Source organism: Fonsecaea erecta (genome assembly GCF_001651985.1).
Source record: "Fonsecaea erecta strain CBS 125763 chromosome Unknown Scaff4, whole genome shotgun sequence".
Classification (NCBI taxonomy): domain Eukaryota; kingdom Fungi; phylum Ascomycota; class Eurotiomycetes; order Chaetothyriales; family Herpotrichiellaceae; genus Fonsecaea; species Fonsecaea erecta.
Genome location: NW_017387247.1, coordinates 3,248,572 through 3,276,429, shown reverse-complemented (window position 1 = coordinate 3,276,429; position 27,858 = coordinate 3,248,572). Strand labels below are relative to the sequence as shown.

General features: G+C 52.3%; 10 protein-coding genes across 10 annotated transcripts; 6 read left to right on the top strand and 4 right to left on the bottom strand.

Moving 5' to 3' along the window:
- Positions 1–706: 706 nt before the first annotated feature.
- Positions 707–1,336, bottom strand: AYL99_05942 (hypothetical protein; the record flags this gene model as incomplete). Its single annotated transcript, XM_018837454.1, has 4 exons — positions 707–716; positions 772–821; positions 879–941; positions 1,112–1,336. The coding sequence occupies 4 exons, from the start codon at positions 1,334–1,336 to the stop codon at positions 707–709; spliced, it is 348 nt and encodes a 115-aa protein (XP_018694307.1).
- Positions 1,337–1,873: 537 nt separating this feature from the next.
- On the top strand, positions 1,874–2,875 carry AYL99_05941 (hypothetical protein; the record flags this gene model as incomplete). The annotated part of the gene is made up of 1 exon (XM_018837453.1): positions 1,874–2,875. One exon carries the CDS (start codon positions 1,874–1,876, stop codon positions 2,873–2,875), a length of 1,002 nt encoding a protein of 333 aa, XP_018694306.1.
- Positions 2,876–3,178: 303 nt separating this feature from the next.
- On the bottom strand, positions 3,179–5,599 carry AYL99_05940 (hypothetical protein; the record flags this gene model as incomplete). Its single annotated transcript, XM_018837452.1, has 2 exons — positions 3,179–5,433; positions 5,515–5,599. 2 exons carry the CDS (start codon positions 5,597–5,599, stop codon positions 3,179–3,181), a joined length of 2,340 nt encoding a protein of 779 aa, XP_018694305.1.
- A 2,836-nt stretch (positions 5,600–8,435) lies between these two features.
- Positions 8,436–10,847, top strand: AYL99_05939 (hypothetical protein; the record flags this gene model as incomplete). The annotated part of the gene is made up of 1 exon (XM_018837451.1): positions 8,436–10,847. The coding sequence occupies one exon, from the start codon at positions 8,436–8,438 to the stop codon at positions 10,845–10,847; it is 2,412 nt and encodes an 803-aa protein (XP_018694304.1).
- Positions 10,848–12,091: 1,244 nt separating this feature from the next.
- Positions 12,092–13,315, bottom strand: AYL99_05938 (phosphoserine phosphatase SerB; the record flags this gene model as incomplete). The annotated part of the gene is made up of 1 exon (XM_018837450.1): positions 12,092–13,315. One exon carries the CDS (start codon positions 13,313–13,315, stop codon positions 12,092–12,094), a length of 1,224 nt encoding a protein of 407 aa, XP_018694303.1.
- Positions 13,316–14,855: 1,540 nt separating this feature from the next.
- On the top strand, positions 14,856–15,779 carry AYL99_05937 (phosphoadenosine phosphosulfate reductase; the record flags this gene model as incomplete). The annotated part of the gene is made up of 1 exon (XM_018837449.1): positions 14,856–15,779. One exon carries the CDS (start codon positions 14,856–14,858, stop codon positions 15,777–15,779), a length of 924 nt encoding a protein of 307 aa, XP_018694302.1.
- A 1,195-nt stretch (positions 15,780–16,974) lies between these two features.
- Positions 16,975–18,696, top strand: AYL99_05936 (sulfate adenylyltransferase; the record flags this gene model as incomplete). Its single annotated transcript, XM_018837448.1, has 1 exon — positions 16,975–18,696. One exon carries the CDS (start codon positions 16,975–16,977, stop codon positions 18,694–18,696), a length of 1,722 nt encoding a protein of 573 aa, XP_018694301.1.
- Positions 18,697–19,186: 490 nt separating this feature from the next.
- Positions 19,187–20,809, top strand: AYL99_05935 (hypothetical protein; the record flags this gene model as incomplete). Its single annotated transcript, XM_018837447.1, has 4 exons — positions 19,187–19,273; positions 19,323–19,379; positions 19,435–19,671; positions 19,727–20,809. 4 exons carry the CDS (start codon positions 19,187–19,189, stop codon positions 20,807–20,809), a joined length of 1,464 nt encoding a protein of 487 aa, XP_018694300.1.
- A 676-nt stretch (positions 20,810–21,485) lies between these two features.
- AYL99_05934 (ADA HAT complex component 1) lies at positions 21,486–22,947 on the top strand (the record flags this gene model as incomplete). Its single annotated transcript, XM_018837446.1, has 2 exons — positions 21,486–21,850; positions 22,287–22,947. The coding sequence occupies 2 exons, from the start codon at positions 21,486–21,488 to the stop codon at positions 22,945–22,947; spliced, it is 1,026 nt and encodes a 341-aa protein (XP_018694299.1).
- Positions 22,948–23,189: 242 nt separating this feature from the next.
- AYL99_05933 (hypothetical protein) lies at positions 23,190–23,783 on the bottom strand (the record flags this gene model as incomplete). Its single annotated transcript, XM_018837445.1, has 2 exons — positions 23,190–23,613; positions 23,674–23,783. The coding sequence occupies 2 exons, from the start codon at positions 23,781–23,783 to the stop codon at positions 23,190–23,192; spliced, it is 534 nt and encodes a 177-aa protein (XP_018694298.1).
- Between the last annotated feature and the right edge of the window lie 4,075 nt (positions 23,784–27,858).

The following is a 27,858-nucleotide window of genomic DNA, read 5'->3' as shown; positions in this document are numbered from 1 at the left end:
GATAGAACAGAAAGATACAGGCAGCGATGATGCATTGTGGGGGTCCGGCAGTAACAGTCATGTGGTAAATTCGCGCCAGAGTGCGTCTTGTTTTCATCTCCTGGCGGAACCAAAGAAAACAACAACTTACCGGCGCCATGATATCGTGGAAACTTTTTCACAGATTGAACAGTCGGACGGACGGCAACCTTGTTTCTACCGTCAGGTCAGCGCATGGATGAAGACTTGGGAAGTGTGCGCAACTGATTTTGCGTGGGAGAAAGATTCACCTTCGAAAGGGATATGGTTGTTGTGGAAGTTCAGGAGGAAGGCTGAGAGGTGCATGCGGAGGTTTATCACAGAGGACATTTGCCAAGCGGCTCACAAGGACACTGAAGAGCTGTTATAACGCTTAGCGGCGGGAGCCCCCGAGGCTATGAGGTCGGAACAACTATATCTCCGACAATGGGAAGGTGGAGCGAGCAGGAGGAGTTGAAGCAAGATGAGGGAAGGCACCTGGGGATGCGTGAAAGCATCGCCTCTATGACAATATGAGAAGTACAACACTGAAAAGCAAGTCGGAAAAAGAATCACTTCATGGAGGCAGAGATTGGTATATTCATTGGTATCACACGGGACGATCAATCCCTGGCAGAGGAGATCCGTCCATCTAAAGCACAGTACGGAGTACATGAAACCAACAGGAAGAGGCAGGATTGAAGGAATGTCAGTCCCATCTGCAAGATATTAGCATGAGAGAAGACAGGAATATGGGCAAGCAGGAGCACATACCCAGTGTCTTTCTGTCTCACAATTCCACCATGGTCCCCAATCTCTTTGCCCTGCATGCCTAAGTCAGAAAGAGACCATGCGTATTAAGAAAGAAAGGGGTGTATTACCGTCTTTCCGCCTTCTACCACGAGTCTGTCCAGCTGGTAGAACTGTGATATTACCGTCTGCCTCTATTGAAACAAGTCAGTTTTTTCTTCCCGTGAATCGCACAAAGCCCGGGCAGTTCCCGAATCGTCGACCAAGATTTCCATGGACATATTCCAAACCAGAGTGTCTTCAATTTTCTCCCAAACCCCTCCAGGAAAGCTCCCTCTCGAGAAAGAAAGAGAGGAGGACTTACCTTCATCATCTGCAACTCCTTCAATCCCTTTTGCACAAACTCTTGTATCCGTCGCGGATCCGTCTCGTGCTGGTGTTCGTGGAACGCATCCCTCGTCCTTCTCCTAGCGTACATTCTGAAATTGTAGTTTGCGAACTTGTTCCCCTCGCGGAGCAACGACCGGTACAGTGATCGGACACTGAACGCTGAGGTATCGGCCGCGGTGGCCAGGGCGGATGAGGCCATTGTTTACCGTCCGAGATGGGTGCTCGAGGATGCCCGGTGAGAAGCCAAGGGCCAGGCGCACGTAGAGTGCGGAAAATGCTCGGGTCGAGGCTGGCTCTGAAAGACGGCTCTTGGTATCCTGAAGAACGTGGCGCGGAAGCAGGGCAACTCGATGGCTCAGAGCAGGTCAGAATTTTTGGCGCCGCCGGTGCTCACGGTGCGGCGAATTCCTTAGGCAGAGCTGTCAGAAGAGCTTCGCTCCGCCAACTACGTCTGCAATGAGATAGTTTGCAGAATCTTCAATAGCACTAGTAATTGTGCAAGAAACGGATTTGGTGTGAGAAAGGTTGGCTCGTAGGATATTCTTGCGACTTGCTTTAAATCCATGCCCTGCGCGTCCCGCGCAGATTGCGTCAATACTCGGCCTGGGATCTCCGAAACGACCGAGATCTCGTTCTGCGAGATTCCCATGCGAGCACCACATTCCTACACGACAACATCCCACCTCGATGCCAAAGGGGAAACTGTTTTGAGGATACAGCCAGAGCCAAAGATATAATGGTGTCTCATCTTCCTTCTCCCCCGTCCTCGCGTCCAAGCTCTCCGGACAGCAACTCTGGCACTCAGCCCCAGCTTGTCGAAGCACATACACCAGATTGCGGAACGCAAGTTGAACCAGAACACCAATCCAAGGGGCAAGAATCCTCTGATGGCCTCCTCTCAGACCGGCTAGACGCCCTTCTCGTATCGTACCTGAACCTTCTGGACACCTACACGACTCTTCGTGACCGACTTTCCAAGGACCTCTCCGGGGGGTTCTTTGCGCTGGCGCAAGCCAATCGGAATGCGCAGTCTACCTTGGGCGTGGGGAGGAGGTATGGCGAGGAGGGATTCGACGAAAGGATGAAGGCTGGAAAGGTAGTGAAAATCGAAAAGACAAGAAACGCAATGGTGCTTGAGAGCTACAAGGGAAAGGGACATAAGGAAGTGCACGAAGACGTTGCACAAACTCCAGCTCAACGGACAGCATCGCAACGGAACAAGGAAGAGATGGAATCGGGCAAATATGATTTAGAAGAGGACATTGAGCAGTCAGCCAGCACTCCCTACGACTTCTCTGTCTCGTCGACATCGAACTTAACCAAGGACCCTCTCAAATGGTACGGAATCCTCATCCCACCCGCCCTCCGCACTTGTCAAACCCACTTCGCCACAAGCATATCCTCTACCATCCCTGAAATTCTAAACACCGCGTCCGCAATGCGGAGTCTGGAAGAGGAGATCTGGATTGTTCGACGTCAGTTGGGAACTGTCGACAATTACGCAACTGCCAATGTCGATAGGCTTGGAAACAAGGATGATGGTAACATTGAAAGTGACACAACAGCATCCAAGATGGCGGGAGGTCGAAATTCGGAGAGTCCTCTGTCGAGCCGCGCAATGTCGTCTCCCAAGTTCCAAACATCGCATGTGAAGAGATCGTCCTCATTATTGTCCACTACTCCGCCTGCCGGAAATCTGCGAACTGAGTCGTGTTCAAGCCTTTTGAAGCTTGGCTGACGACGCCTCGCATTGGTACTATGGTTGCGAATGAAGGTGCTGGACCTACCTCTGGACCACTTCGGGTGAACTTGAGGCATCAAAAAGCAGTTGCTGAGTTCTATCAAGTACTTCGCGGTCCCGCCTCAAGGAGAGATGAGAAACGAAACATAGATTGCATGCCTGGATGGGAGAACATTCCAATGTTATTACTACGGATGAGTATACCAATTTGATCCCAATATGCCCGAGTCACCACCAATCAGCACAATTTCGTTTGCAGCTCCACCGTATCAGTATTGAGAAATACCATCAACCCCAGTCCTAATGTTCCATGGAGACGTCCTCTTGTAAAATAGTTGGTCCCTCGACCACTCTGGAGACATCTTCAAGCTCTTCTTCGGTCAGCAGCATCTGGTTCTCCTTGTCGGCATCATCGTCCTGGAACTCGACCTCAGCTCGTTCGGATCTCACATGGTCCCTTTTGATCGGCGATGAGACCACATGTCTCGCTGCAGGACTCCGCATCACTTCCTCTAAATCTCCATCCCAGTAACTGGGTCGACGCTTCTTCCTGCTCACTGAAGGCTCCACCCCTTTTCGCCAGACCTTGACGTTGGGACTCAAGTCCTTGATGCCCCTTCCGGCGTCACGGCTGGCTCTTGGAGCCGGAGCACCGAACAGGCTCATTCGGACAGCTGCCTGGGTTTCTTCGTCAACTTCAATGACTTCTTCTCCTTCTTCCAGTTTCAATTTAGGATCAAATGACTCGGTTGCCATTTCTTCGTCTTCGAGAATTTCAGTCGTGGGTGTCTCTGTCTCTCTTGACCTCTTTTTAAGTTGTAAACGTTGTCCAGACTCCACCGGTAATCTTGGCGGACTACTTCTGAACCGCATATCGTCGGGCAAATGTGACCTCGCAGGCCGCAGGGGGTGCACGGGGCGCTGAGGGGGCCTCGACAGATATGAAGGACCGCCATAGTACTTACCGACTCCACGAGCATTGGCAAGATCAATGATCCCGTGCTTTCTGAACCTACTGGGTGGTGCCTTTGCCAGTGGCGTGAGGGTGTCTGTTCTATACGAGTCTCGAATTCTGGAATCAGGAGCCGGGTCTCGTCCAACGATTTTGGCAGCTGCCGTTGAGAAAGAGTACATTGGTGGGCCGGGTTTTGATGACGGGCCAGGGCTGTCCCTGGCATAATACCAACCGGGCTGGAAATGCTCCGAGGCTGGAGCAACATATGCTCGATTCAGGCGCTCGTGGTGAGGGTAATAAGATCGCGACTGGTAGGAGTCAGGAGGAGGATACCATGCATTGTGACCATTTTGTCCAGTGGATGTTGCTGGCGACATTGCTCTCAGCAATGGCATTGGGCTGCCTGTCGCTGTAGCGCGATTGAAAGGTGGCGGGTAACCCAAACCTGGAAGATGCCCATGCTGTCGTCCTTGGGTGCCCTGTATATTTGAACCCGGAGAGACGCCGTGAGGTCCTGGTACATTCGGCGTCGCAGACCTGAAATGAGCGGCCGGATCAGGACATAACACTGTAGGTCCACGTGCATGTAGAAGAGGATCCGGACATGGTTCGACGTCGGCATACTGCAATTCTCTGGTAGCAGATGCACTGCCATCACTTCCATTGTGCCTTGGAGGCTTTGGGAAGAGGTCGCTGAACTTCCCACGCTTCAGCTTCGCGGAGTCAGCTGCTGCTCTCACTGTGGGGGCCAGGACCAACTCCTCCCCAGCACTGGATGACGATTCCTTGTGCTGTCCCTCTGATTCTACCGACTTCCGTAGGAGATGAATGACGATGGGTGACTCTTGTGCAGAATCAATCTCCATGTCGTACTCAGCGCTCACACAAAGCTTTGACAATGGTCGCTCCAAGTCAGTGGTGGACAGACGTCCTGAAGGAGACGGGCCGTCATATTTTTCGGTTGAGCCTCTCAAGCCTGTCTTTGCCGGATCTGAGGACAGATTTGGTATATCCTTCAGATGTGGTGCGGAGCCTCCTTCATCAACAGGTGAAGTAAATCCGCTGCTGGGTGGCTCAACGGCGAAGACTTTGCCATGGTCCATCTCGACTGAGAATAGGTCTGGGAGTCGCGGAGATCCCTCAGGAAAAGGCTCCCGTACGTCCAATGCAAATTCAGCAATGTCTTTGGGTGCTCTAGAGTACCTCCAGTCCTTGGATGGTGTTTTTGAAGCTTCTTTCTCAGGGTCTCCTGAAGGGTTCGGATCGGCAGCTTTGGATTGCTCTGTTCCAGGGCTCTGGGGCAATCTGGAATCAATGGAGCCGACAGGAGAGGCAGCGAACTGAACATCTTGACGGAATAAATCTTTTGCGTTTTGAAACTTCTTTTGCATGTGTGCAACGTGACCAGGCATGAAGACCGACCTTGCCAGGCTCGGATTGGTTCGTTTGCGGCCCGTGTTGGACAAGTTTGCGTCTTGTTGGGGCTTCTGACGTTCGCTACTGTCTTTCCCATTTCCTGCGGGTGTTTTCGAAGAGAAAGAATGGTGTAGGACTTTGGCAAAAAATAAAGAAGACCGGCGCCGAGGAGGTTCAAAAGGTGCTGCAAGCGCAAAGTGATTAGTACGAGACAGTATAAAGGTTTTGATCCGGACGTGACGGAAGAGATACGAATGTTACTCACGCTTTGGTGTCCCTGGAGGATAACCGGAATGTGTTGACTTGTTGGAAGAGTCGCTTGACGGCACTGAGCCGGGTGAATGATCCATACCGGAGAAGCTGTTCACAGGGTAGAAATGCAGTATCACTCAAACTCTCGATTCGACCTCGAAAGAAGTACCCAAAGACAAGGAGCGGACATCTGCAGCGAAAGGCAGACAAAGAAGAAGGGAAGAGGTAGGAATGAGGCTGGGGAACAGGGCACGAGAAGATGTTGACAGGTTGTGCCATGACACCGGTTGAGCGGGAAGGCCCAACGCTGAAAAAGCTGGCAGCCGGCATATCTTTGGCAACAGGCATGTATGCTTGATTGACAGGAAGCGCAGTTGCGATAGACGTGATGCGAAGGTGAGGGAAAAGTGAGCCGGTAACTTGGAGAGAGCTGAGTGACTGGAAGGTGAACAGTACCGACAGTAACAATTGTCCACGACAGCTTCCCGGGTGCACAGCAACTGATCCAGCTCTTATAAGACTGTCGAGTCGAGCAGCCGTCCAGGTGGGCTAGCACAACGATGATGGTAGCACAGAATAACACGAGGCAGTACAGGCTGGATCGATAGCAGGCACATCCGGGCATCTCTGCAACACTCCTCAGATATATTGTCGCAGGAACATGTCTGTGGTAAGCCTGATTAGCCGAGTCAGAAGCCGTCTTCCGCGCTTTGCTGTTGTACGAGAACAAGCGATCACTTGCTCAAGGTGTTGACTGGACACATGACGGACTCGAAAATGTCCTCGACATTGAGCTCACGATGTCTTTTGTCCATTCCGTCCTAACAACCCACTGTCCCAGTACACCGGCATGGGACGTGGACGAAGGAAGCATTGGGTTATCGAGCAAGCAGTAACCCCCAGGAATTAGCCGGCATCGAACACGAGTAAGATGGACTGTTCAGGATAGATCCTTGAGCAGTAGCAGGGATGGATATGAGATCATCGTCATTGAGATTGGGTTGATCTTGATCAAGTGGTGTTGGTGGAGTTGCGATGGCGCCAGAACGGAGTTGGCGTCATTCTAGAGGAAGAAGAGGAGCAAAAGATCCAAGCTACGGAATAACAACTACTATTACGAGTGGTATTGCTCCATCTGGCATGTGTCGGAATAGGGCACAAGCACATCCATCATGCATGGCTTGCGGATATTAATTAATTACGGGATGGCAGCCATATTAAGCTCTGCCAATGCTCGTATCTCATGCTACAACGTCTCAACACCCCACGGATGCCCCTAAAACGTACACCAACTCGAGGCTTGTTCAGACTCGATGCTCGGATTGTGCGGACAATAAACCTACACAGATAATAACATGTCTCACCGTGATCAAGATTCCATATGTGTAGCCACCTATCGGGCTGTCACTTTAAGCCACCATTATTCCCCCTTTACAGTTCATAGAGACCTGCCCGTCAGCCAGGTCTGTCCAAGGCCGTCACCTGGTCTGACCACTCTGGGGTATGTCAGTGCCTGGGAATAGCCTTGCCAGCATCGAAATTGTACGGGAAATTCCTGGGTCCTGTCAGATAATGGGTTCCCGGATCGATTCCATGATTCGTCGCTGCGACAGCTGAGATCACACCAAGGATTCTGGGATTGTTTCCATGCACCTTTATCGCACTGTGTCTGGCCAGAAATCAGCACAGGAGGCACCGACAAGGCACCTCGCATGGACGGCAGGCTGGTGTTTCAGAATGAAGCCCTGGTCCCTGCCTAGGCGAGTTTGGACGGTGGAGCAACGGGCGACAACGGCTAAAGAGTCTGCAGGCGAACGTGTTTAAGCACGCCCGGGAGGCCAATGAGACATCTGTGCCTGGGAGTGCTAGGCCCCCATTTAGAATAGGGCCGACCGCTGCAGGCTCCATACTAGGTCCACTGCAAGCCCTGGTGGGCCCTCCACCGGCTGCGAGATACCGAGGCGTCCTCCCATTCGCCCGCCCATTAGCCAGGTACCGCCTGTCCATCAGCCTGCGTCGCATGCATCGTCTGCGCTGCTGGCACCGCCATCAAACCTCCTGACACAGCTTCTCTCTCACTTGCTGTATCACCTTCTTCCTACACGTTTGTTTCCGTTCATTCCCTCGCCGTCCTGTGGTCGTGCTTTCCGCTCCTTGTCAAGCTCGTCTTTGTCCTCTCTCAGCCTGGTTCGGTCAATGTCTGTCGACTCTTCTTCTCGTTAGATACCCAGACTGCTATTTTTCCATTGCAGTGCAAATACCCCCCCGACTTCGCTCATTCACACAAACCACCGATACACACTCGTTCACGTCTTCGCGCTCGTTTATACCGCACCCGCTTTCTCTTCGTTCGACCCCTTTCGCGGACCGGTGCCTGCAACTTCTTCGTGTTTTTTATTCCAACCAACATACCTCTTGCAACTAGTTTTGCGAGATCTTCACCCGGATTGACAATCAATCATTATCACAAGTCAGCAAGATCTGGCGCGCCCGTATCACCCACTGAACCCCGCACGCCTTACGATTTTTTGAAAGGAGGGAGTGCAGAAACGCAGGAACGTGGTTGTGGTCGAGGATCGGTGGAGACAATATAACACGAGGTACGCAAGTCTATCCGTACCAGAGGCATGTCTTGAGGAGTTTGAAAGCGACATCCCTTCTGGCGAGATTCCTGTTGAGACGACCAGATGTGAGTTTTGTCGGACATGCTGACACAGACGCAGTAGTCTTGGGGCGTTCTCGTCCGGAACGCTGTCGCTTCCATTGACTCGTCGCTTGCAGCGCTGCCGTCGACTACTCTCATCCACCATCCGCATGTCGGGAACATGCCTGCACACTTCTGAAGTCTGGTAAACCTCCCAGTTCTGCTGAAACGCCGTAAAGGAGTCCAACACTCGAATCGCCCTCGAAATCTCGAACTCAGCCACAGCCACCATGGATCCTTATCAACCCCAACCACCACAACCCAGTCACGAAGCCCGCTTTCATTACTCCAAACCTAACTATGCTCAGCCATCGCAATACCAACAGTTTCCTCCACATCCATCAGTGAGAGTACCCCCGAATGTCAAGCTAAGTGCCCGCCAAGTTCCTCTCGGCGTAGGTGTTGCTCCTCCTCCGGTCAGATATGACAGCCCTTCTCGCCAGCAGCAGCAGAGACCAACAGGGAACGGGATGTTGGTCCAGAATTTCAGATTCCCCGTCGCTCCACCCATCCCTCCCTCTTCATCAGGAAGAGTTCGACAAGAAACATCCCAGTCGCCAGGACGTAAGTACAATATGCATCAATCCTACGTGTCATCGGTAGCGGACGAATTTGCTACCCCCGGAACAACACCGGGATCGAGATCAAGAGGTTTCCCAACTCCAACGTCCAAACGATACTCGGGTTCTGTTTATGCTGAAAGTGAAGTTCTGGGGGCCGAAGACCGTTTTGATCAAGATAACTTCGAACCGGACACGGATCGACCCGACTCAGCCGATCCAATGCCACAAATCGTACGGCAAGCAAGTCTTGGGAAACGGGCAAAACCTGCCCTTACCACCATCAAAAACCGAGACAGCCAGATTGAGCCCAATATCCCCGAAGAATTTCCAGTTCCTCCTACACACGTGAACAAGCAAACAACTATGGAAGCCCTCAGTGCAGCAGTGGCTGCTGGTATGAGTAGCCAATTCATTGGGTCCCGTTCAGATACCCCTGGCTCCCGAAGTTACACTCCTGTTCGGATGCCATTCGACACATCTCCTCCCCCCTCTCCCTCTGCCGATAGAGAGTATCTGCAGACTCCAAAATCTCCCAATACAATTTCGTCTGGAATGATTCTCGCTCAGACACCAGCCTCCGGCCACTCTCATAAATCCACAAACAATCTGCTTGGCTTGGGTATCGATCAGCCAGCCATGAGTGACAAGATCCCCGCCAGTCGCCGGCCGCCCAGACTGGATATGGACGCTGTCAAGGAGGCAGAAAGCCGTGGCAGTACAACCAGTCTGTCAGACTTGATCAGACGGGCAACAAAGCTTGCCGCCAATCTCGACAGAGGCAAGACAGCAAGCCGCCTAGGCATGTTGGACATGTGGGGCAACGGTGAAAAGATGGGTGCTACAAATCGCCATTCCACCATGTCCGATATGCTGTCGGCTTTTCCTGCTCCAGCCATAGGCGGTACTCCAACGAAACGAGATACTGCGTGGCCGCTAGGTGAAAAGGGTGACGGCTACGCTTCAACCACCGATCTGTCTAAAATCCACCCCAGAAAACAACGGCGGAAATGTTGCGGCCTGTCATTACCTATCTTTGTTATCGTCCTTGTTGTCATCATCGTTCTCATCGCCGCGGCTGTATTAATACCTATCTTCCTAATTCTTGTGCCAAAGCAACACAAATCTACCGACCTCAGCAACTGTGCCGCCAGTCATCCTTGCCAGAATGGAGGTACGAGCATCGTGAGTAACAACGCTTGTGTCTGTGTCTGCTCCAACGGCTTTACGGGAAACCAGTGTGAAACGTCTGGAAACGCAGCTGATTGTATGACCATTACGTTGAATGACGGCAGTAATGAGTACAAAAATGCAACAATGGGCCTATCAATCCTACCAACCCTTTCGGATGCACAGACGCGGTTCGATATCGCTCTTAATATCTCGACGATATTATCGCTTTTCTCGTCCAACAATCTTTCGTGTACAGGCGAAAACTCTCTGGTTGATTTCAACTCAAGCTTGTCCAATCCCGGGACAAGGAGAACAAGACGATTCATTATGTTACCGGGCTTTGAGCCACGCCCACCCGTGATCAGCATGCCTCATCTACCTCAAATCACAGCGCGTGCAGAAGCGGGCTGCTCAGAGCCATCCCTTGAGAGGAGACAGGATGGTGGCGTCGCAGGAACTTCAACCTCGAATGGAATTGTCTTCCAAGCGAGCTCGCCAACAATAGGGCCCGTCAGTCCGACGGAAGCTGTGGTGACTGGTGCCTCGACTGTCACAAGCGTGACTGCGACGACAGACGCAGGCTCCGCCACCACAACAGCGTCACAATCCCCATCCACCACGACCAGCTCCTCTACACCTTCTTCATCAGCTGTTCGCAGCGAAGAGCTCGACTTTGCCAAAGTTGTTGTTCTCTTCGTCCTCCAAGAATCTCAAGCCATGACCGTGGCTGTGAATGCCCAACAGCGCATAGACTCGTTCTTCGCACAACAGGCCAAAGGCAGCGCCACGTCTGAAAAGGTAGACGTCGGATTGGGAAACTTGGTTCTGACAGCCGACTTTGACAAGTTCACTATCACCGAAGGGAATGGACAGGTTGTGGGTGGGCAGGAAGGTTTGGGATCATCATGAAAGGAGAAGAAGGGCAAGCAGGTATGGAAGCAGTCCACACACATGGTGGCTTCCAAAGTTGCGATGTCGCAGAGAGCGGCGCAAAATGTTTGAAGATGAACATGGGTTTCTTACATGGCGCTATGTGAGGCTCGATTTCAATGCGTTAGGGAATGTCATTAGGCTCGATATTGGCCAAGGTTTATTGGAAAGAACCAGAGGACATCAAATGAGGCGGGTCATCTTGGCTACGAACAGCCATGGGGGTGTTTATGTCCTACTATTCGCCTTAAAGTTTTTGTATGATATTTTGAGTGCTGGAAGACAAAACTGCAAGCGACGTTTGAGTCAATATTTTCTTCGACATTAGACTTGGACACACGCATATAAGCCAAGTCGGGCTTGAATCACATTCACTGGACCTTCTCGCACATTTTCCTGTAGTCATTGTTTCCTCCGCGGTTATGCAGCATCTGGAGAGGTTTCTGCGCCAAGGTTCGAACTTGGTTCTTTTCTACGACTCCTGTACGTGTCTCAACATCACACGAAGTTTCGAGGGTCTGGCTTGGGTGAAACTCGTCGTGTCAGTGCGGATAGTCGGTCACTGCACTCGTGTAGATTACGGTTCACGGGCATGAATACCACGTCCTGTCCTGTATAGATATAGATGTGTTTGTTTATTTGTTTATTTGTTTGCGCGTGCGTGCGTGCGTGCGTGCTCTCTTGGGCTTGAAATGGAGCGCTAATGGTCGTGTATACCACATGTGCTATGCTATGGCGTGGCAGACCAAACCCGTGCGAGATAAACTGTACGCCGGTTTCGCGTGATGGCCAAGCGTTGATGAGCCTTGGGCAGAGAGGATAGAACAAAGTGCATGTGGTAGACAACTGATAGGCAGGGGTAAAAGGATGGATGGAGGGATGGGTGGGGAGTCCGTTCAGGGCCTTCTGAATACATCTACGAATAGAGAAGCAAAGCATAGCAGCAGGACTTCATGGCTATGCTGCTAGCTAGTTTTATGATATCGTGGAACAGGAAATGCGCATTTCTCATGTTCTCGTAGCCGCCGCTCCGTCGCGAGCGGCATAAAAACAAGTTCCAAGGCTGGGGTTCTTGTCCCGAAGCATCTTCTTCTCTCGCTACGCACCGGCTCAGAAACAGATGTCCATCTCACAAATGCTCGCTGAAGCGCTCGCTAATGCAGTGTCGTCTGCAACACTTTCCATCTTTGATTACCGTCACCACGACTCCACGGTCTTGCCGTCTAATCCTGCAACAGCTGATCGATTTCTTCCTTCGACAAACCCAACAAGTAGGCCAAGTCGAGCATACTCTCGCCAATGTTCAGTCGTGCTGGGGCCTCCATCTGGACCTTGGATTTGGCTCTCCATGCGACACCGAGGCCTGCTGTCTTGAGCATGGGAATATCGTTAGCGCCGTCTCCCACAGCCATTGTCTGAACAAGTGGAATCCCTTTATTGTTTGCTAAACTTATCAACAGGTTCTGCTTGTGTTGAGAATCGACTATTGGGTGCGAAGACTCGAGTTCTCCGGTCAGCGTACTGGAATCTGGATCCACGGCAAGGTGGTTCGCGAATGCGTGGTCGAGCCCCAATTCACCCGCAAGCCAGTTCGCAAGGGGTTGGAATCCACCACTGAAAACAGCAAGGGTGAAGCCAAGTCGTTTCAAGCATTTGCATAACTCCTTTGCGCCCGGAGTGATGACAATTTTGGGCTTGAGCCGTTCAAACACGTCACTTGGCACACCCTTTAGCAGTGCCACTCTTGCCTTGAGTGATGCCGCAAAATCGAGCTCTCCGTTCATGGCGCGCTCAGTGATGGCAGCGACTTCCTTTTTGACCCCAACAAACGCGGCGATCTCGTCAATTACTTCCTGGCAGATGAGGGTCGAGTCCATGTCGAATACACACAGGCGCTTGTGTCGGCGGTAGACATTAGAGGGCTGTATAATGACCTCGCAATTCCACTCTCTCTCGAATTTGTAGATCGATTCGTGCTTGGAGACGAGGGGAAATGGTAAGTACTCGGGATTTGGTGGAGGGCTAAAAGTGACCTCCATGACTCTTGGTTTGAACGGATCAGGGGCAAGGCATCGGTGTGAAGAAGTCAACTGCCTCTCGTCCGGAACATTGTGCACCAGGAGGCTGTCAAGCGTAGACAGGAAATGTGTCAAGCATAACTGTGATATGTAGGCACCGTACAGATGATCGAGAGGTTCAGGCTCAGGTGGAGGAGGTTCGAGGGGATACTCTGAAATGCTCGTAGTCGGTGCGGAGCCTTCAGCAATCTCTGGGACCGGAATTGGATCTGTAGGTTTGGCGGGAGGCGATTGATCTGGATGGATATGAGGATGTCGTGGCGCGCTCGAGTTGTAGAAGATGGTCGCGACAAGTCTCGCTGGATCACCAGCCTCAGGAACACAATTGGTGTGGGATATCGTGTGCACAGTTCCACTCTCTTGAGCCATTATGGGCGAGGGGGGAATGGCGCTGACGGATCTTCTCGATGCACTCGAGAGAGATAGATTCGAAACAGCGCTCCGAGGGACTCGAGGTGGTTGCTCCAGAACCCCATCAATGCTTGCTGACGGTCCTGTTTGACGCGATTTGTATTCGAGGTGATCGTCGAGAAAGGTACTGCTACTCAGAGAGTCCTTCGCCAAGCTGAGCTTGCGAGATCGAGAGGGCGACGCCATTTCCAGGACCGCTTTGAGACTCAAGCCTCAGAAGTTGAAAAAGTCGTTTTGCGCCGCAGTCGGAGTAACGAGGTACTCACTGTCGAGAAGCCACACAAGGTCGACGTCGGAGGGCCACAGAGATGGGAGAGGGGGAAGGGATCGGCAGGATGCAAGACGACGTCATAGCAGGTCGACACCAATGCAGGAACAACCCATTGCGGCTCGGATCAGCGTTGAGGAATGATGGAGAGAGATCGGGTGTTTTTTTTGGGTGGCAGGTCGCCGGTGCCTACCATTAAGCTTGACTGGCAGATTGGGCCTTAGCTTACCTACAGCTTGAATGATGGAACGGAGAAAAATGTCTCCACGGGTTCGTGCGGCGGAGCATACAAAGACTGGGTCTTGGGAGGCGTTGCAGCGAAGCGGGCAGAGAGGAGAAGAATCGCAGGCCAAAGGGCCGGCGGTGTGCAGCCCACCATCCCGTGACGTCGCTGACAGCGTCCTTCGATCACGTGCCTTAATGCCACGTGAGTCTTGGCTCTCGCACACAGAAAAATCTGGCCGGGCCTCGGCAGAACCCCGCGCCGGCTCTCGCTCTCACAGGTTAGGTCCAGACTCGAGTGATCTCAAACCTAACATATATTACGGCTGTCGTCAATCTGCCACAATCTCGCGACATAATCATCCGTCCTCTCCGCAATACGCGGTGGGTTTTTATTGTCGTGTTCACGTTTCTTGGCCAGATGAGGTGCTCGCAGGGGAGCTGTCACGTAAGTTGCAACCTCAGGCAGAGTCAGGCGAGTTGCTGCACTTCGATTGCCTAGCCTGGATGCGCACGGCGGTATAGCAACTGGGGCCCAGCTGAGGCCGGAGACTCCATCCTCTAAGTACGCATGTAATCCAGATTTTCTCCGACACCCGGCCTTCTACGGCTCTCGGAGTGAGAAGGCCAGCAAATGACACAAGACACTCAACGTCGAGAGTGGTCGGCATCCAATGACGATGGGGAAGGCTCTTTGCCTCCTCGATCACGCCATCGATCCAGGCAGTGAGGCAGTTGAGGGATGAATGACCTCTTCACTCATTTTGCAAATTTTGGCTGCGGATGGCGAGGCTCTCAAACTCCTAGTTCGCTCCACTGCTGAATTGCGTGCTCAACGATGATATCGCAGGCCGTTGATTTGTAAAAAGGTGGGTTTCCAGCACTTTCACCATGCCCCTGTGTTGCCGTCAGTTGCTTCTCTTTTCAATGGGTTTCCTCTCAAGCTTCTCCTTCTCGCTCGCCCAAGTCTCTCATCTGTTCAACCCCTTTGCCCCGAGTGAGGTCGACATGTCTTCAAGAGCAGAGACCCCGTGTGGCAGTGGCCGCAGCAGCCCCTCATTGGGGGGTGCTGACTCTGGCTACTCCTCCGGGACCAACAGTGAAAGTGAACTGTCCGAGGTGTACTTCACCAAACGTCACCTTCGGTTTCTCAACCGCCAGCTTCAGTTCCTCGAGCCCCAGGAGATCCTGAGATGGGCCATCACCACCCTTCCCAACCTCTACCAGACCACGGCATTTGGCCTGACAGGACTCGTCCAGCTGGACATGCTGTCCAAGCTCGACATCCCTCGACCGCAGATGGTGGACCTCATCTTCCTTGACACGCTCCACCACTTCCCAGAGACCTTGGAGTTGGTGGACAAGGTGCGAGAAAGATATCCTCTGGTCAACATCCATGTGTTCAAGCCAGCCGAAGTCGAGACCGCGGAAGAGTTCAAGAATAAATATGGCGACAAGCTGTGGGAGACCGATGACAACAGATATGATTACCTGGTCAAGGTCGAACCTGCACAACGGGCTTACCGTGAGCTGCAAGCATATGCTGTCCTCACCGGCCGTAGAAGAAGCCAAGGTGGGGCGAGAGGATCGCTCGACATTATTGAGGTCGACGAGGCTGGTTTGCTCAAGATCAATCCCATGGCCAATTGGAGCTTTGCCCAGATCCAGCAATACATCAAGGACAACGACGTGCCGTACAACGCCTTGCTGGACCAGGGTTATAAGAGTGTCGGCGACTGGCACTCAACCCAACCTGTCAAGGAAGGGGAGGATGAACGTGCTGGTCGATGGAAGGGTCAACAGAAAACGGAGTGCGGCATCCACAACCCACGCTCCAAATATGCACAGTACTTGATGGAGCAGGAAAAGAAGAGAGAACGTGAAGCTCTAGAACAAGCGTTGCAGAAGGTCAGCCTTGAGGAGCAGTCATGACACGAGGTTGGACACAGCCGGCCCTCTTGATTTGGGCAGCATAGCGTCGGCGTTCGGGACTTCGGCCATCGGCGATGGCTTGATGCATTTTTTTTCCCTGATGAGTTTCACACAGTAGAGGCATGAGCGACACGATATCGGCATTTGCATGCAGCATCAAGGGGGTGGAGGATGATTAGTGACGGTTAACGATGCACGGGAGAGATGACGGTGGCCGCCTCGAGCCTCACAGTGGTTTAAAAAGGGACATAGAGCTTCTTGGCAGCAATGGTGGCCTTGTTATCTGGACGAAAGAGAACTGAGGACCCCATTGGGGCGGCATGTCTGCGCGACGCACCCGTGCCGATGGAATTTATCAATCACAGTTGCAGATTATCTGACCGCCCATTCTCTCCTTTTGTCATTGCCTCGTGTTTTTCCCGAAGTGTCTTTTTGCGTTACTGGGATGCGTCTTTGTTAGCCGAATTCGACAGTCTGCATCTGGACACCGCTTCTTGCCTGCACCTTTGATGTTGCCAAAGGCGCAGCCCTCGAGAGAAACTACCGTCCGCCCACATCGAACCAATTTTCTTTATGTCGGACTCTGGGCGCGTTATCTGTCCTCCCATCTCCTTCTTGAACATGGCGACGGAGATCGGCAGCCTTAGCGAGACCGAAAAGGTGTTGGTGGCCTCAACGTTCCACAAGGCAAGCAATTTGGCCCCCTCCTTTTTCAGAAAAAGTCCATATTGTCGGACACCAAACGGACAGCACTATTACTCCTGCCAGGCACCGGATCTCGGTGCAAGCCTCGACACAGGCTGGTAGCTTTGGGTGCAGCCAACCACCATTGGAGCCCCGACCCTGGGGGATCACTCTAGGGGTGGCAGTGGGCAGGGGTAAGCACACCATACATCATTCAGGGTTCGTAAAAATTTGTGCGCGGGCTCACCCGTGGCTGGCGGGGATTGCAACAAACGAGAATAGAGTAGGTTTCTCACCATTTGGCCTTGGCTGCTGCTGCTGAACGTGGATTACGGAGTATAATACTTCTACTAGGATATTTCCCCGTCTTCAGGCTTTTGTCCATTTCTGTTCTGTGGTGTCTTTTCCCCTGTTGTCGTTGCCCTTCAGCGTTTGTCCAACTCAACGCTGCGTGTCGAGCCAGCAAAATTTCTGACGTCTTTCCTGGCCACGCCCCTCCTACACTGTCCCCATGGCCAATCCACCTCATGGAGGAGTCCTCAAGGATCTCCTGGCACGAGATGCCCCTCGCCATGCCCAACTTGAAGCTGAGGCCGAGAAACTGCCTGCGGTTATCCTCACCGAGCGTCAGTTGTGTGATCTGGAACTTATTATGAACGGTGGATTCTCTCCTTTGGAAGGGTTCATGAACGAGAAGGACTACAATGGTGTCGTTGAGAACTTGAGACTTGCTGATGGGGCCCTCTTCAGCATGCCCATCTGCCTGGACGTCGGAGCCCAGATGATCGAGCGTCTCAAGATCAAGGCGGGGTCCCGGATCACGCTCCGAGACTTTCGAGACGATCGTAATCTGGCTATCCTGACCGTGGACGACGTCTACAAGCCAGACAAGCAAAAGGAGGCCGATGAAGTCTTTGGAGGAGATCCAGAACACCCCGCCATCAAGTACCTGATGCAGGCGACCAAAGAGTTCTACATCGGCGGCAAGATCGAAGCCGTGAACAAGCTCAGTCACTATGACTACGTGGCGCTGCGATACACGCCCTCGGAACTCAGAGTGCATTTCGAGAAGCTTGGCTGGACTCGTGTGGTTGCCTTCCAGACTCGAAACCCCATGCACAGGGCTCATCGTGAACTGACTGTCCGCGCCGCTCGTGCGCGTCAGGCCAATGTGCTCATCCACCCGGTTGTAGGTCTCACGAAGCCCGGTGACATCGACCACTTCACCAGAGTCCGCGTCTATGAAGCACTTATGCCCAGATATCCTAACGGGATGGCGGTTCTTGGCTTGTTAGGCCTTGCAATGAGAATGGGTGGTCCTCGTGAGGCCATCTGGCATGCTATCATCCGAAAGAACCACGGTGCGACTCACTTCATCATCGGTCGAGACCACGCAGGTCCTGGCAAGAACAGCTCAGGCAAAGATTTCTATGGTCCCTATGACGCCCAGCATGCGGTTGAGAAGTACCGTGCCGAACTGGGCATTGAGGTCGTGGAATTCCAGATGATGACCTACCTGCCGGACACCGACGAGTACCGGCCCAAGGATCAGGTCCCTGCTGGTGTGAAGACCTTGGACATCTCTGGCACCGAGTTGCGACGACGTTTGAGAGTCGGTGCTCCCATCCCAGAATGGTTCTCATACCCCGAAGTCGTGAAAGTGCTGAGGGAGTCGAACCCTCCTCGCGCTAAACAAGGCTTCACCATATTCCTGACTGGCTACCAAAATTCCGGAAAGGACGCCATCGCACGCGCCTTGCAAGTCACCTTCAACGAACAAGGTGGTCGTCCCGTCACCCTCCTCCTGGGTGAGACCGTCCGTCACGAGTTGTCGTCCGAATTGGGCTTCACGAAGGAGGACCGCGACACTAACATTGCGCGTATCGCCTTTGTTGCCGCGGAATTGACCAAGGCTGGTGCTGCTGTGATCGCTGCACCGATTGCACCATTCGAAGAGGCCCGTCAGGAGGCCCGGGAGACCATCCAGCAATATGGTAGCTTCTTCTTAGTCCACGTCGCCACTAGCCTCGAGTACTGCGAGAAGACAGACAAGCGTGGGGTCTATGCGCGAGCTCGAAGGAACTCAATTAGGAACTTTACCGGCATCAACGATCCATATGAGAAGCCCACTGGTGCGGACCTGACTGTGGACTGTGAGAAGCAGTCTGTCAGGAGTATCGTCCACGAGATTGTGTTGATGCTGGAGAGCCAGGGCTTCTTGGGCAATGTGTAAATGCGATTATGAGCATGGGAAGGAATTGGTTTGATGAATGGATGGTTGACGGTTAGAGAATCTGGCGGGAAGAATATGAAGCCTGCTTATATAGACGCTTTGGTACATTAGCATATGCAGTATCTTGGTGAAATGCATTTGCTCCACAGTTATAGAGTCACAAGTGCGCAGGGGCCGATTTTTTGCTCGGCGTGAGGCTGAGAGGCGAGGCAGGCGCTGGTTAGTTTCGCTTGGGTAAGTGATCTGCAACTTGTGCATATATGTAAAAGCGGCGCGGTCGGGGGTGAGCCGCCTGCTAACTGCTTGATCCGCCAAGGACGCGTAGGTCATGTAAACCTGCGGTCGGACACTGTTTCAATCAACCGATCGATCATCAACCAGCAAGTTTGGCCTCTTTGACCTCTTTGACTTCTCTCATCACCTCCCTCCGTCTGCATCACTCTTCAGCTACGATATAGAGTCCTCGATTCGCGTTCCTTAACCCGCCACAATGTCGGACGGCACCATCTTCAAGCCGGAGAAGGACTTCACAAAAGATGCGGACAAGATCCTCCCTGAAGCAGAAGCATTAGCCAAGGTAGAGGCGCCGTCTGTGTTGGAAGAGAACCTGGCTGATGTACTCGCAGAAAGATATCCACAAAGCCATCGACAAAATCCTCCTGCTTGAGAAACAAGCCCGACAAGTATTTCATCAATTCCTGGAAATCCTGTGCTCTGCCTCGCTAACCACCGCTTCAGTCCTCAGATCTTGCCACGACCTCCCGGTGTCTAGTTGCAATCGTTACGCTATGCAAAGAGGCCGGAGATTGGAGCTTACTGAATGAGCAAGTCCTGCTTCTGTCCAAGAAACATGGCCAACTTAAGCAAGCCATCACGAACATGGTGCAGGCTGTCATGGGCTTTCTTGACGACACACCGGACCTTGACACCAAACTCAGTGTCATCGAGGCACTCCGGACCGTGACCGAGGGCAAGGTGCGCGGGCTCAATCCAATATGTCAATATGCCATAGGACTGACAGGAGCAATAGATCTTTGTCGAGGTCGAACGTGCCAGGATCACCCGCATACTTTCCGACATCAAGAAAGAGCAGGGCGACATCAAGTCAGCATGCGATATTCTATGCGAACTCCAAGTAGAGACCTTCGGATCGATGACGAGAAGGGAAAAGACGGAGTTCATCTTGGAGCAGGTGGCGCTGTGTATACTCAACGGTGACTGGACGCAGGCAGGAATCCTCAGCAGAAAAATCAGCACGAGATATTTTGCCCGAAAGCCGAAGAAGACACCGGAGCAGATAGAAAAGGAGAAGAAAGAGAAGGAAGCCAAGAAGAAGGTCGAAGGGGAACCTGAACAGGAGCAAGAAGACGACGTGACTGATCTTAAACTGCGATACTACGAACAGCAAATCACCCTGGCCAAACACGAAGACAAATATCTGGAAGTGTGCAAACACTATCGACACGTCTTGGATACGGAGTCCGTTGAGAACAATCCCGAACAGCTTCATGCTGTTCTCCAGCGCGTCATCTACTTTGTCCTGCTCGCCCCGTATGACAACGAACAATCCGATCTTCTCCATCGCATCTACCAGGACAGTCGCAACTCGGAAGTTCCCAAGGATGCAGCACTCCTGAAACAATTCACAATTACAGAACTCATGCGGTGGCCGATGGTCGAGCAGCAATATGGTGAACATCTTTGCTCGACAGACATCTTCTCTAAAACCCCGGACGCAAAGGATCCCCAAGCGCATACTCGCTACGAAGCACTGAGGCATCGAGTGATAGAGCACAATGTGCGGGTGATTGCCAAGTACTATACCCGCATCACCTTCCCACGTCTGACAGAGCTGCTGGACCTCTCGAATGACGAGACCGAGAAGTACATATCGGACCTCGTCACGAAGAAGACAGTTTTCGCGCGCATTGACAGGCCTGCACGAGTGGTGAGTTTTGAAGTCAAACGCGGACCAGACGAGGTGCTAGACGAGTGGGGCAACAGCATGAAAGGGCTCTTGCAGCTTCTGGAGAGGGTAGGACACTTGATGCAGAGAGAAGAGATGATGGCGAGGATTCAACCTAAGGAGGAAGTCAAAAGAGCCAAGGCCTAGTTCACCGAGGAATTCTAATGAGATCCTGGGTGATTGAGGACGCGCTGACCTGTATCAGTATTATGCTGTTCTGAGCAGGAATGCCACGCATAGACTGGAGTCGGCATGCTGTGTTTCAATGCTGCCGCTTCGAGTTGTTTTTGGAGAGGTTCCGAAGACCAGGGCATGGTCAGAATGGTTGGCTTCTTTTATCGGCTGGGTACTTGTGATGCAAGATCAAGGTCAGAATAGAGCTGAGTCAACCACCACCAGTTCAGATCGAGTCTGAGCATTCGAAGATCGACTGGTTAGACTCGGACTCTGGTTGGACCTAGCAACAGGTCAGCCGGAGTGGTAATAAAAGGGATGATCCGGTAGACAATCTGTGGCAGGCACCGTCACACAGCTGACCATCATAACCAGGAATGCTTATTCCAAAATTTCCAAGCTCGAGGACTGATAGAGATATTGAAAGCGAAGTCTATGACGAGATTGTTTAGTTTCAATATGGCGTATTGACATTTGCCCAGCAACACGACAATCTCGCACGCGTTCCCAGAGACGTCTCCCTATATCACGTCCATGATATTAGAGCTCATGCCACAAGCCATCAAATTGAAATTCTAGTTGTTCCTTTTGCTATCACCACCTTGAGCTTGCTGCACAATTACTTAGAACTCGCGGCACCAAAACTCCAATGTCATCTCACTCTCTTTCTCTGCCTCCTCCCTCGGAAATCTCTCCCTCGGCCTTTCACGAAGCACTCAAGCTATACCCCTCGCTGGTCGAGAAGGTGTACAGATCCAAGCTCAAGAACGACGCCAAAAAGGTCGCTGACGCGGTGAAGCGCGATCGATGGAGGTTCGAGGAGCTGCCTGCCGCTATTGCTGCCGCCGCGGGCCGTGGAGCTACTACTGAAGTCGGACTGGAGATAGCGCGGGCGGCAGCGCAAGCCTCAAAGAAGGACAAGAATAAGAAAAAGCAGAGTCCTCCTGATGTGCAAGACGCCAGCAGCAGCGGATTGACTAAAGATGCTGTGGAGAAGCTGGTTCAGTGGAAGATGTAAGTTTCCCATTTCCCATTCGGATTCTACCAGGGCTGTTTTGATTGTTGTAATCGTCGAACGAGGATGATCTTGACCGGGTATGAAAGAACACTGCAAGAATGTTTGCTTTTGTCTCTGCTTTTTTTTCGACTCTGCTTTCCTGGACCATTTGCCTGTCTGTCAGAGTCAAAGGCGGCAGTCCGAAGGTGATGATGTATACATGGCACAGTTTACTCCCCCGAGTCAAGAAGGATCGTCATGGACGAGGAGCAGATGTTCAACTTCGAACGCCGAAGGATCTGTTTTCTAATGTCCACCGTTTGTGTTTGGTTTTGCGTGTATCTTCCTACAGGAACCTCGCAGCGTGAACTTTTCGGACTTGGAGGCGCCATTCAATATCCCCCCCTGGTTGACTCATGACCTCCGGCGCTGACCTCTGTCGCCGTCTCGCAGAACCCACGGCCACTCCCGGCCCTTTCTCCCGGCCATGGTGCGCAAGAACGACGCGTCGGCGATCCAGACGCAGACGTCTCTGGCATTCACCAAACTCTCCTCTGGTGATACCGCCTCGACCGCCACCATCACCGACGCCTTGGACGCGGTCTGCAAATTGACCGGCATCGGACCTGCCACGGGGACGCTGATCCTCAACGTCTTCGACCCCGTCCACGTCCCCTTCTTCCAAGACGAGATGTTCCTGTGGTTCTTCAACACCGTCGGCGCCGACACCAAGCTCAAGTACACCCTCAAAGAGTACCTGGCGCTGCTTGACGCGGTGCGACCCGTTCTACAGAGATTGAACGTCGCCGCTGTCGAGCTGGAAAAGGTGTCCTACGTACTGGGACATGTGGACGTGTTGGACCCCGCGGAGCGCCAGACATTGCTGGATGCGTCCAACGAAACGGACGACGCTGCAAGTGGGAAGGCCAGACACGCTCCGGTCCCGGCAGCGGAGGATGATGATAATAATCATGCTAATGCAAAGGATACCATCTCTGCTCTACAGGAAGAGCCTCAACCAACTCAAAAGGGGAGAAAACGGGTAGCGAAAAAGGAAGATGACGAGGGAGAGCAGGCACACGTCCCAAAGCGACGGTCACAACGCAATAAGTGAAAGCGGAGCCTTTTTGTTCAAAGCAAGCTGGGAGAGATTATAATGATTAAGCTATTGTATCTTTTCCACGCCTGTTATAGAAGGATATGCGAGGGCACCAGCACACCCTTCCTTTTTTTCCCCCTCCCACCTTGTCCAAAACGCAATGCTTGTCAGAACCGAACGACCAAACAAAGAGCACAGCAAGGATATATATCAACTTTGTCCCGCGTTTTTTTTTGGTGTTGGTGGCTTTTCCCTCCTCACAGCATCAAACCCAACCCGGCAAGGGCAAGGGCAACGATGCCACGGCCCATCTCCAGTGTTGGAGCACCGTTACCAGATGAGGAGCCGTCGGTAGCACTAGCGCTGGCGCTGGCGGACGAGCTTCCGCTGCCAAAGGAGAAGCCGGTCTGGGAGGCAGAGTCGGTGGTGGTCGTGGCGGATGCGCTTGACGAGTCGCCGGACGTGGTGGAGAGCGCAGCCGTGGAGGTGGTGGATGGGTAGGCAGACGCGGCGGCACAGTATTGTTCGCGCTCCTGCTGGACGGAGGTGACACCGGGGTCGCTGGGGCAGTTGTTGTAGCAGGTCAGCAGGTTGCCGTACTGGGTGCACAGGCAGCCATAGTCGGTGCTGAGACACGAGTTCACCTGTCCTTGGATGGTGGCGAGGCAGGCATCGAGGATGCTGGAGAAAATCTGTCAGCATGGAACTGTGGCACGTAGAAGGGGTATCTGTCAGTCTCACTTCTGGGCGGCACAGCTCGAGGTTGACGTGCTTGTGACCGCGGTGGAGGTGGCAGTCTGAGCAGCTGCCAGGGAGGCAATGGATGCCAACAGAAGACTTGTCAACTGCATCTTTGTCTTGTCTTTGTCGAGAAGCGAGCGAGCGAGCGAGCAAAAGGTAAATATGCAAAGGGGTATATTCAACGAGAGACTCGAAACAGAGAAAGGATGGACAGAACACGCAACGACAAGGCTATTACCGCTGTATATATCGACACCCACGAAAAGAAGCACTGGGGAGAAAAGGAGTTATGGGGGGAGCCCCAAAAAATAAATAGAAAATAGCAGCTACCAGCAACAATCACCACAACGAACCACACGAGCACCGCTCAACGACCGAACTCTGGAGACACGCACGATGCATGGGATGTCGTAGTAGGTAGTCCACGTAGTGGATATTGATTTGAGACGGGGTGGGTGGATGCACGACGGGGCTTGGCTTGCAGCGAGGTTGAGCCCGGGCGACACGAGCCGGACGATTGGGCCAGTCGGATACCATGCAGGAGTCCGGAGTGTTGTGGGGGAGCGAGACCAGCATCACCAGCATCGCACCCTCCATCATCTCGTTAAGGAATACGGAGCCACGGAGGCCCTTGGATCCTCCCTTTTGGTCGCATCGGCCCCTGGCCGTGGCATTGGACGCCACTAGACTGAGACATGCCTCTGCATCACGAAGAGCATTGTTGTTGTGTGACTGGATCTCCTTTCATGCCAGCTGTGGGAACAGGACAAGTCAATCAGTTGACTCAAAAACAACATACAGAAGTGGGTGGTGGTAAGTGTCGGCGATGCGGCAGGTTCCAGTCTGGGCAGGCAACGGGGAGCCAATGGATCAATCCGAAAGGACGAAGAAAGAAGCCCTGTCCCCTGACAACCTAATGCATGTCAAAGAAAACAATTTTGGACCGCCAAACAAGCAAACCAGAGATCGAGTGAATGACAACAACGTGATTTTAAAAAAAAAGCTGCTGTACGGAGTAGCGGGCAAAAATTGAGAGTGATGGAAATTAGTGTCGGCGCTAAACAGTGCCAAGACTGGCTAGCGTCACTTGTAGAAGATTGATTTGTTCTTGGATGAGTTTAGCTTGCTAGTCACCCTAGCTTATTCCCCTGCAACTATCACGTACAGAAACTGGTTCCCCTCCCCTTAATAATAGACACTTTCCCCCTTTTTTGTTGTTCCACTTTGTCAAGGTTTGCTTAACGAGTACCGAGTACGAGCACGGAGAATTGACATTCCCCGGCCTTTCGTCACTCTTTCTAGGGGTTTTCTGGAGTATGTGATGGAATTCAGGTGTACTCGGCACGGAGTATTCCCCGGACTTTGGTAGATCTCCCCCTCGTAGGGGCTCCGAACTCTGTTCTTACGATAATGGATGGCTCTGGACCCGGAAACTTCAAGGGTCATGGGGGAGAGAGTATTCGCACACTGGCCAATAATAACCAGCCCCCAATGATCGTACCTTCAAAAGACCGTTGTACGAGGCACAGGCGCTGCCACTCTGCGGGATGGAACTTGGGTCATATCGCTTGCAACGGCCTGGACATACCGCTGGGAACCAAAGGTAGATGTATTGCGAGGGCAGTGCTCATGAATGTTGCTCCCGGACCTCAAAAGAGACTGATCCGCACTGTCCTGACTCCTCACTGTCTCATTCTGACTTGACCCTAGATTCGTGCTGTGAGTTGGTACAGTCCATGAGGATCCCGTCTCTTCCGCAATAACATCCCTTGTTGTTTCACTCCTCAATCAAAGACAGCCCGACTGCGCAAATATGGACTGGGGATGCCGGTATGAGATTTAGGTGGTTCGAATCTATTGCCGTGGCTGACATGGAGCACAGCATTCAGCCTCGGCCACCCATTTCCTCGAGCGAGACGAAAATGGCAATGAGGAACTTTCGTCCACCATCAAAAACTGGCAAGTTGACAGATTGATCTTCGATTCTGCTGCGGACACTGTGGAAGGACTCACCAACGAAGCTTGACTAATGCCAGGGCATCTTTACATTGAGGTCATTTCGTGATGGGGTGGTTACGAAAACCTGCTACTGAGATCATCCACAGGTTTTGCTGTACTTCAGCACCCGCATCCCAGCCTGGGTCGAAGTGTATCGAAAAGGCAGAAATGAAGTCATTGAAAGGAGCTGCCTCTTTCACAAGTTGTAGAGAGATCGGTGTCACCTCGCCGGACTCACGCAAAGGTTTAACCATTCTGAGATCTCTCCAGAACATGTCACCCTGGTATCTACTCAGTTTCCTATTCCTGCAATCCGAGCTGCAGGTAGTTGGTTCATATGAGCAGAATAAATCCCGGTGTGCCGCTGAACATCCGTTTCCGGGTCTCAAGAATGTAGCTTCAGCAAGAATCTCTGGACTGTCACTTCTAGTGGCGAGATTGCAAAGCAGCCAGGCGAGCGCTTGTTACTGACAAGTTCCTTGGTTCGAGGCGTTGAAGGCATTATTTCAGCCAACCACCTCCCACGGCTGTTCGATCATCGATCAGTCTGGCCCTTGCAATGGTTGTGAATGCACTGTCTTATGACCATTGGAACTGTAGCTCGAGCGTCCCGCTTCCAAGTGCATTATCATGTTGATATAGCACAACTCTTTCCCTTATCTGATGTGACACCTGAGATGACCGTTTGATATAGCACCTACCCTAAAACTGTCTTGCTTGCAGAGTTGTCGCTCTCAACATCTTGACCTATATGGGATGAGAATATGGTCACTGTAGTCTGCACACCTCAGCTAACACTGATATTTTCACATTATTGAGATTCAGGAGAATACTCACAAGCCCTAATACAATGCCGGAGAAACCCGGGTTCGAAGGTCGACTTCCCGAGCCAGCTGCCCTTCTTGCACCATTTCTGTTGACCCTGTTCGAACCGTACAGCCCGTTGAGTTCGTCGTCTGTAGGTGAAGGTCGAATGCGAAAACTCCGGTATGTTTGTCCCGCACTGTTGCCCGGAATGAAACGCGGACTTTAACTCATATTTTATCCCCCGGTGGAATGATTGTGCGGCGGTGCAAATCGGATCACAGCCTTGCCGGAATATGGCCTGTCGGAACGTCGTCGGCGCATCAGGGGTTTTGAACAACAGCCTGCAAATGAGACGCCAGTTAGGTAAGCATGAAGAATCTAAAATTCTCGACATTGTGAAAGTACCGCCCAATGGCCCGGACTTTATTCCTCCCTCGAGAAGGCATTTTGCCCGTCAAAATCTTTTCGGTCCTCGAGACAACTGCAAAACATGTTCCGCGGATCCTGATACCAGGGAATATGTATGTTGATCCATACAATATTTAGCCGCCACGACTGGATCGCCGGCCCTGATCCAAGCCTGCGTCTCTGGTTGACGCGGCGCAGGAGATGAATCGGACCTTGATGGCAGGTGCAGATATTCGACGCTGCATTCGACAGCCAAAACACGCCTTTGAAGGGTATTTTATAAGCCTCAATAATGTATGAGGCGAGGCAAGGTTCGCTGGACATTCGAATAGAGAAGAAAGGAGCTTCAGGTCAGCCTAGCAGGATATTCGAGAATACACTGAGTATTGGTCCTATGTTCAGAGCTCAGGATCGACATCAGCGATAGCAACGCAGCCACGGTCGAAGGCGTGATTCTCTTCAACAGGGGTAAGAATTCAGAAACACAGGGAGTCAGGTATAAAACCTTGAGCACGAGCAAAGCCAGCACCAAGGAGAATGGAGAGTTATTTTAAACCACGGTAAGGAGATAACCGTGAAGATTTGCTTCCAGTCTAGGGATTTCGGAAAAGGATCAGGCACCACCCTCCCTGATTGCCCGCGCCACCGAGAGTCTCCAGACAGTGACTGCCAATTGCATCCACACCATTTCTGCTGCTGACCTTCATCGTGCTTGAGCTTCTCCTGTACATGCTCATTGGCTTGTACTCATACTATTGCCCTTGTGCTGAAGAGGCGACTGGACGGGTGAGAAGAGCTGCTCAGTGTCCAATGTCCGAGATCGAGGACGGGTATGTGGTCGCATTGCGTCTCCAAGATCAAGGAGTCCGCAAGAGCCGATCAAACGCACTATTTCCAGCGGCCCCCCCATCTCTAACATAGGCGAATGAGCAGTGTCCGATAGTCTATCAAGGTGTGAATGTTTCAGCACTG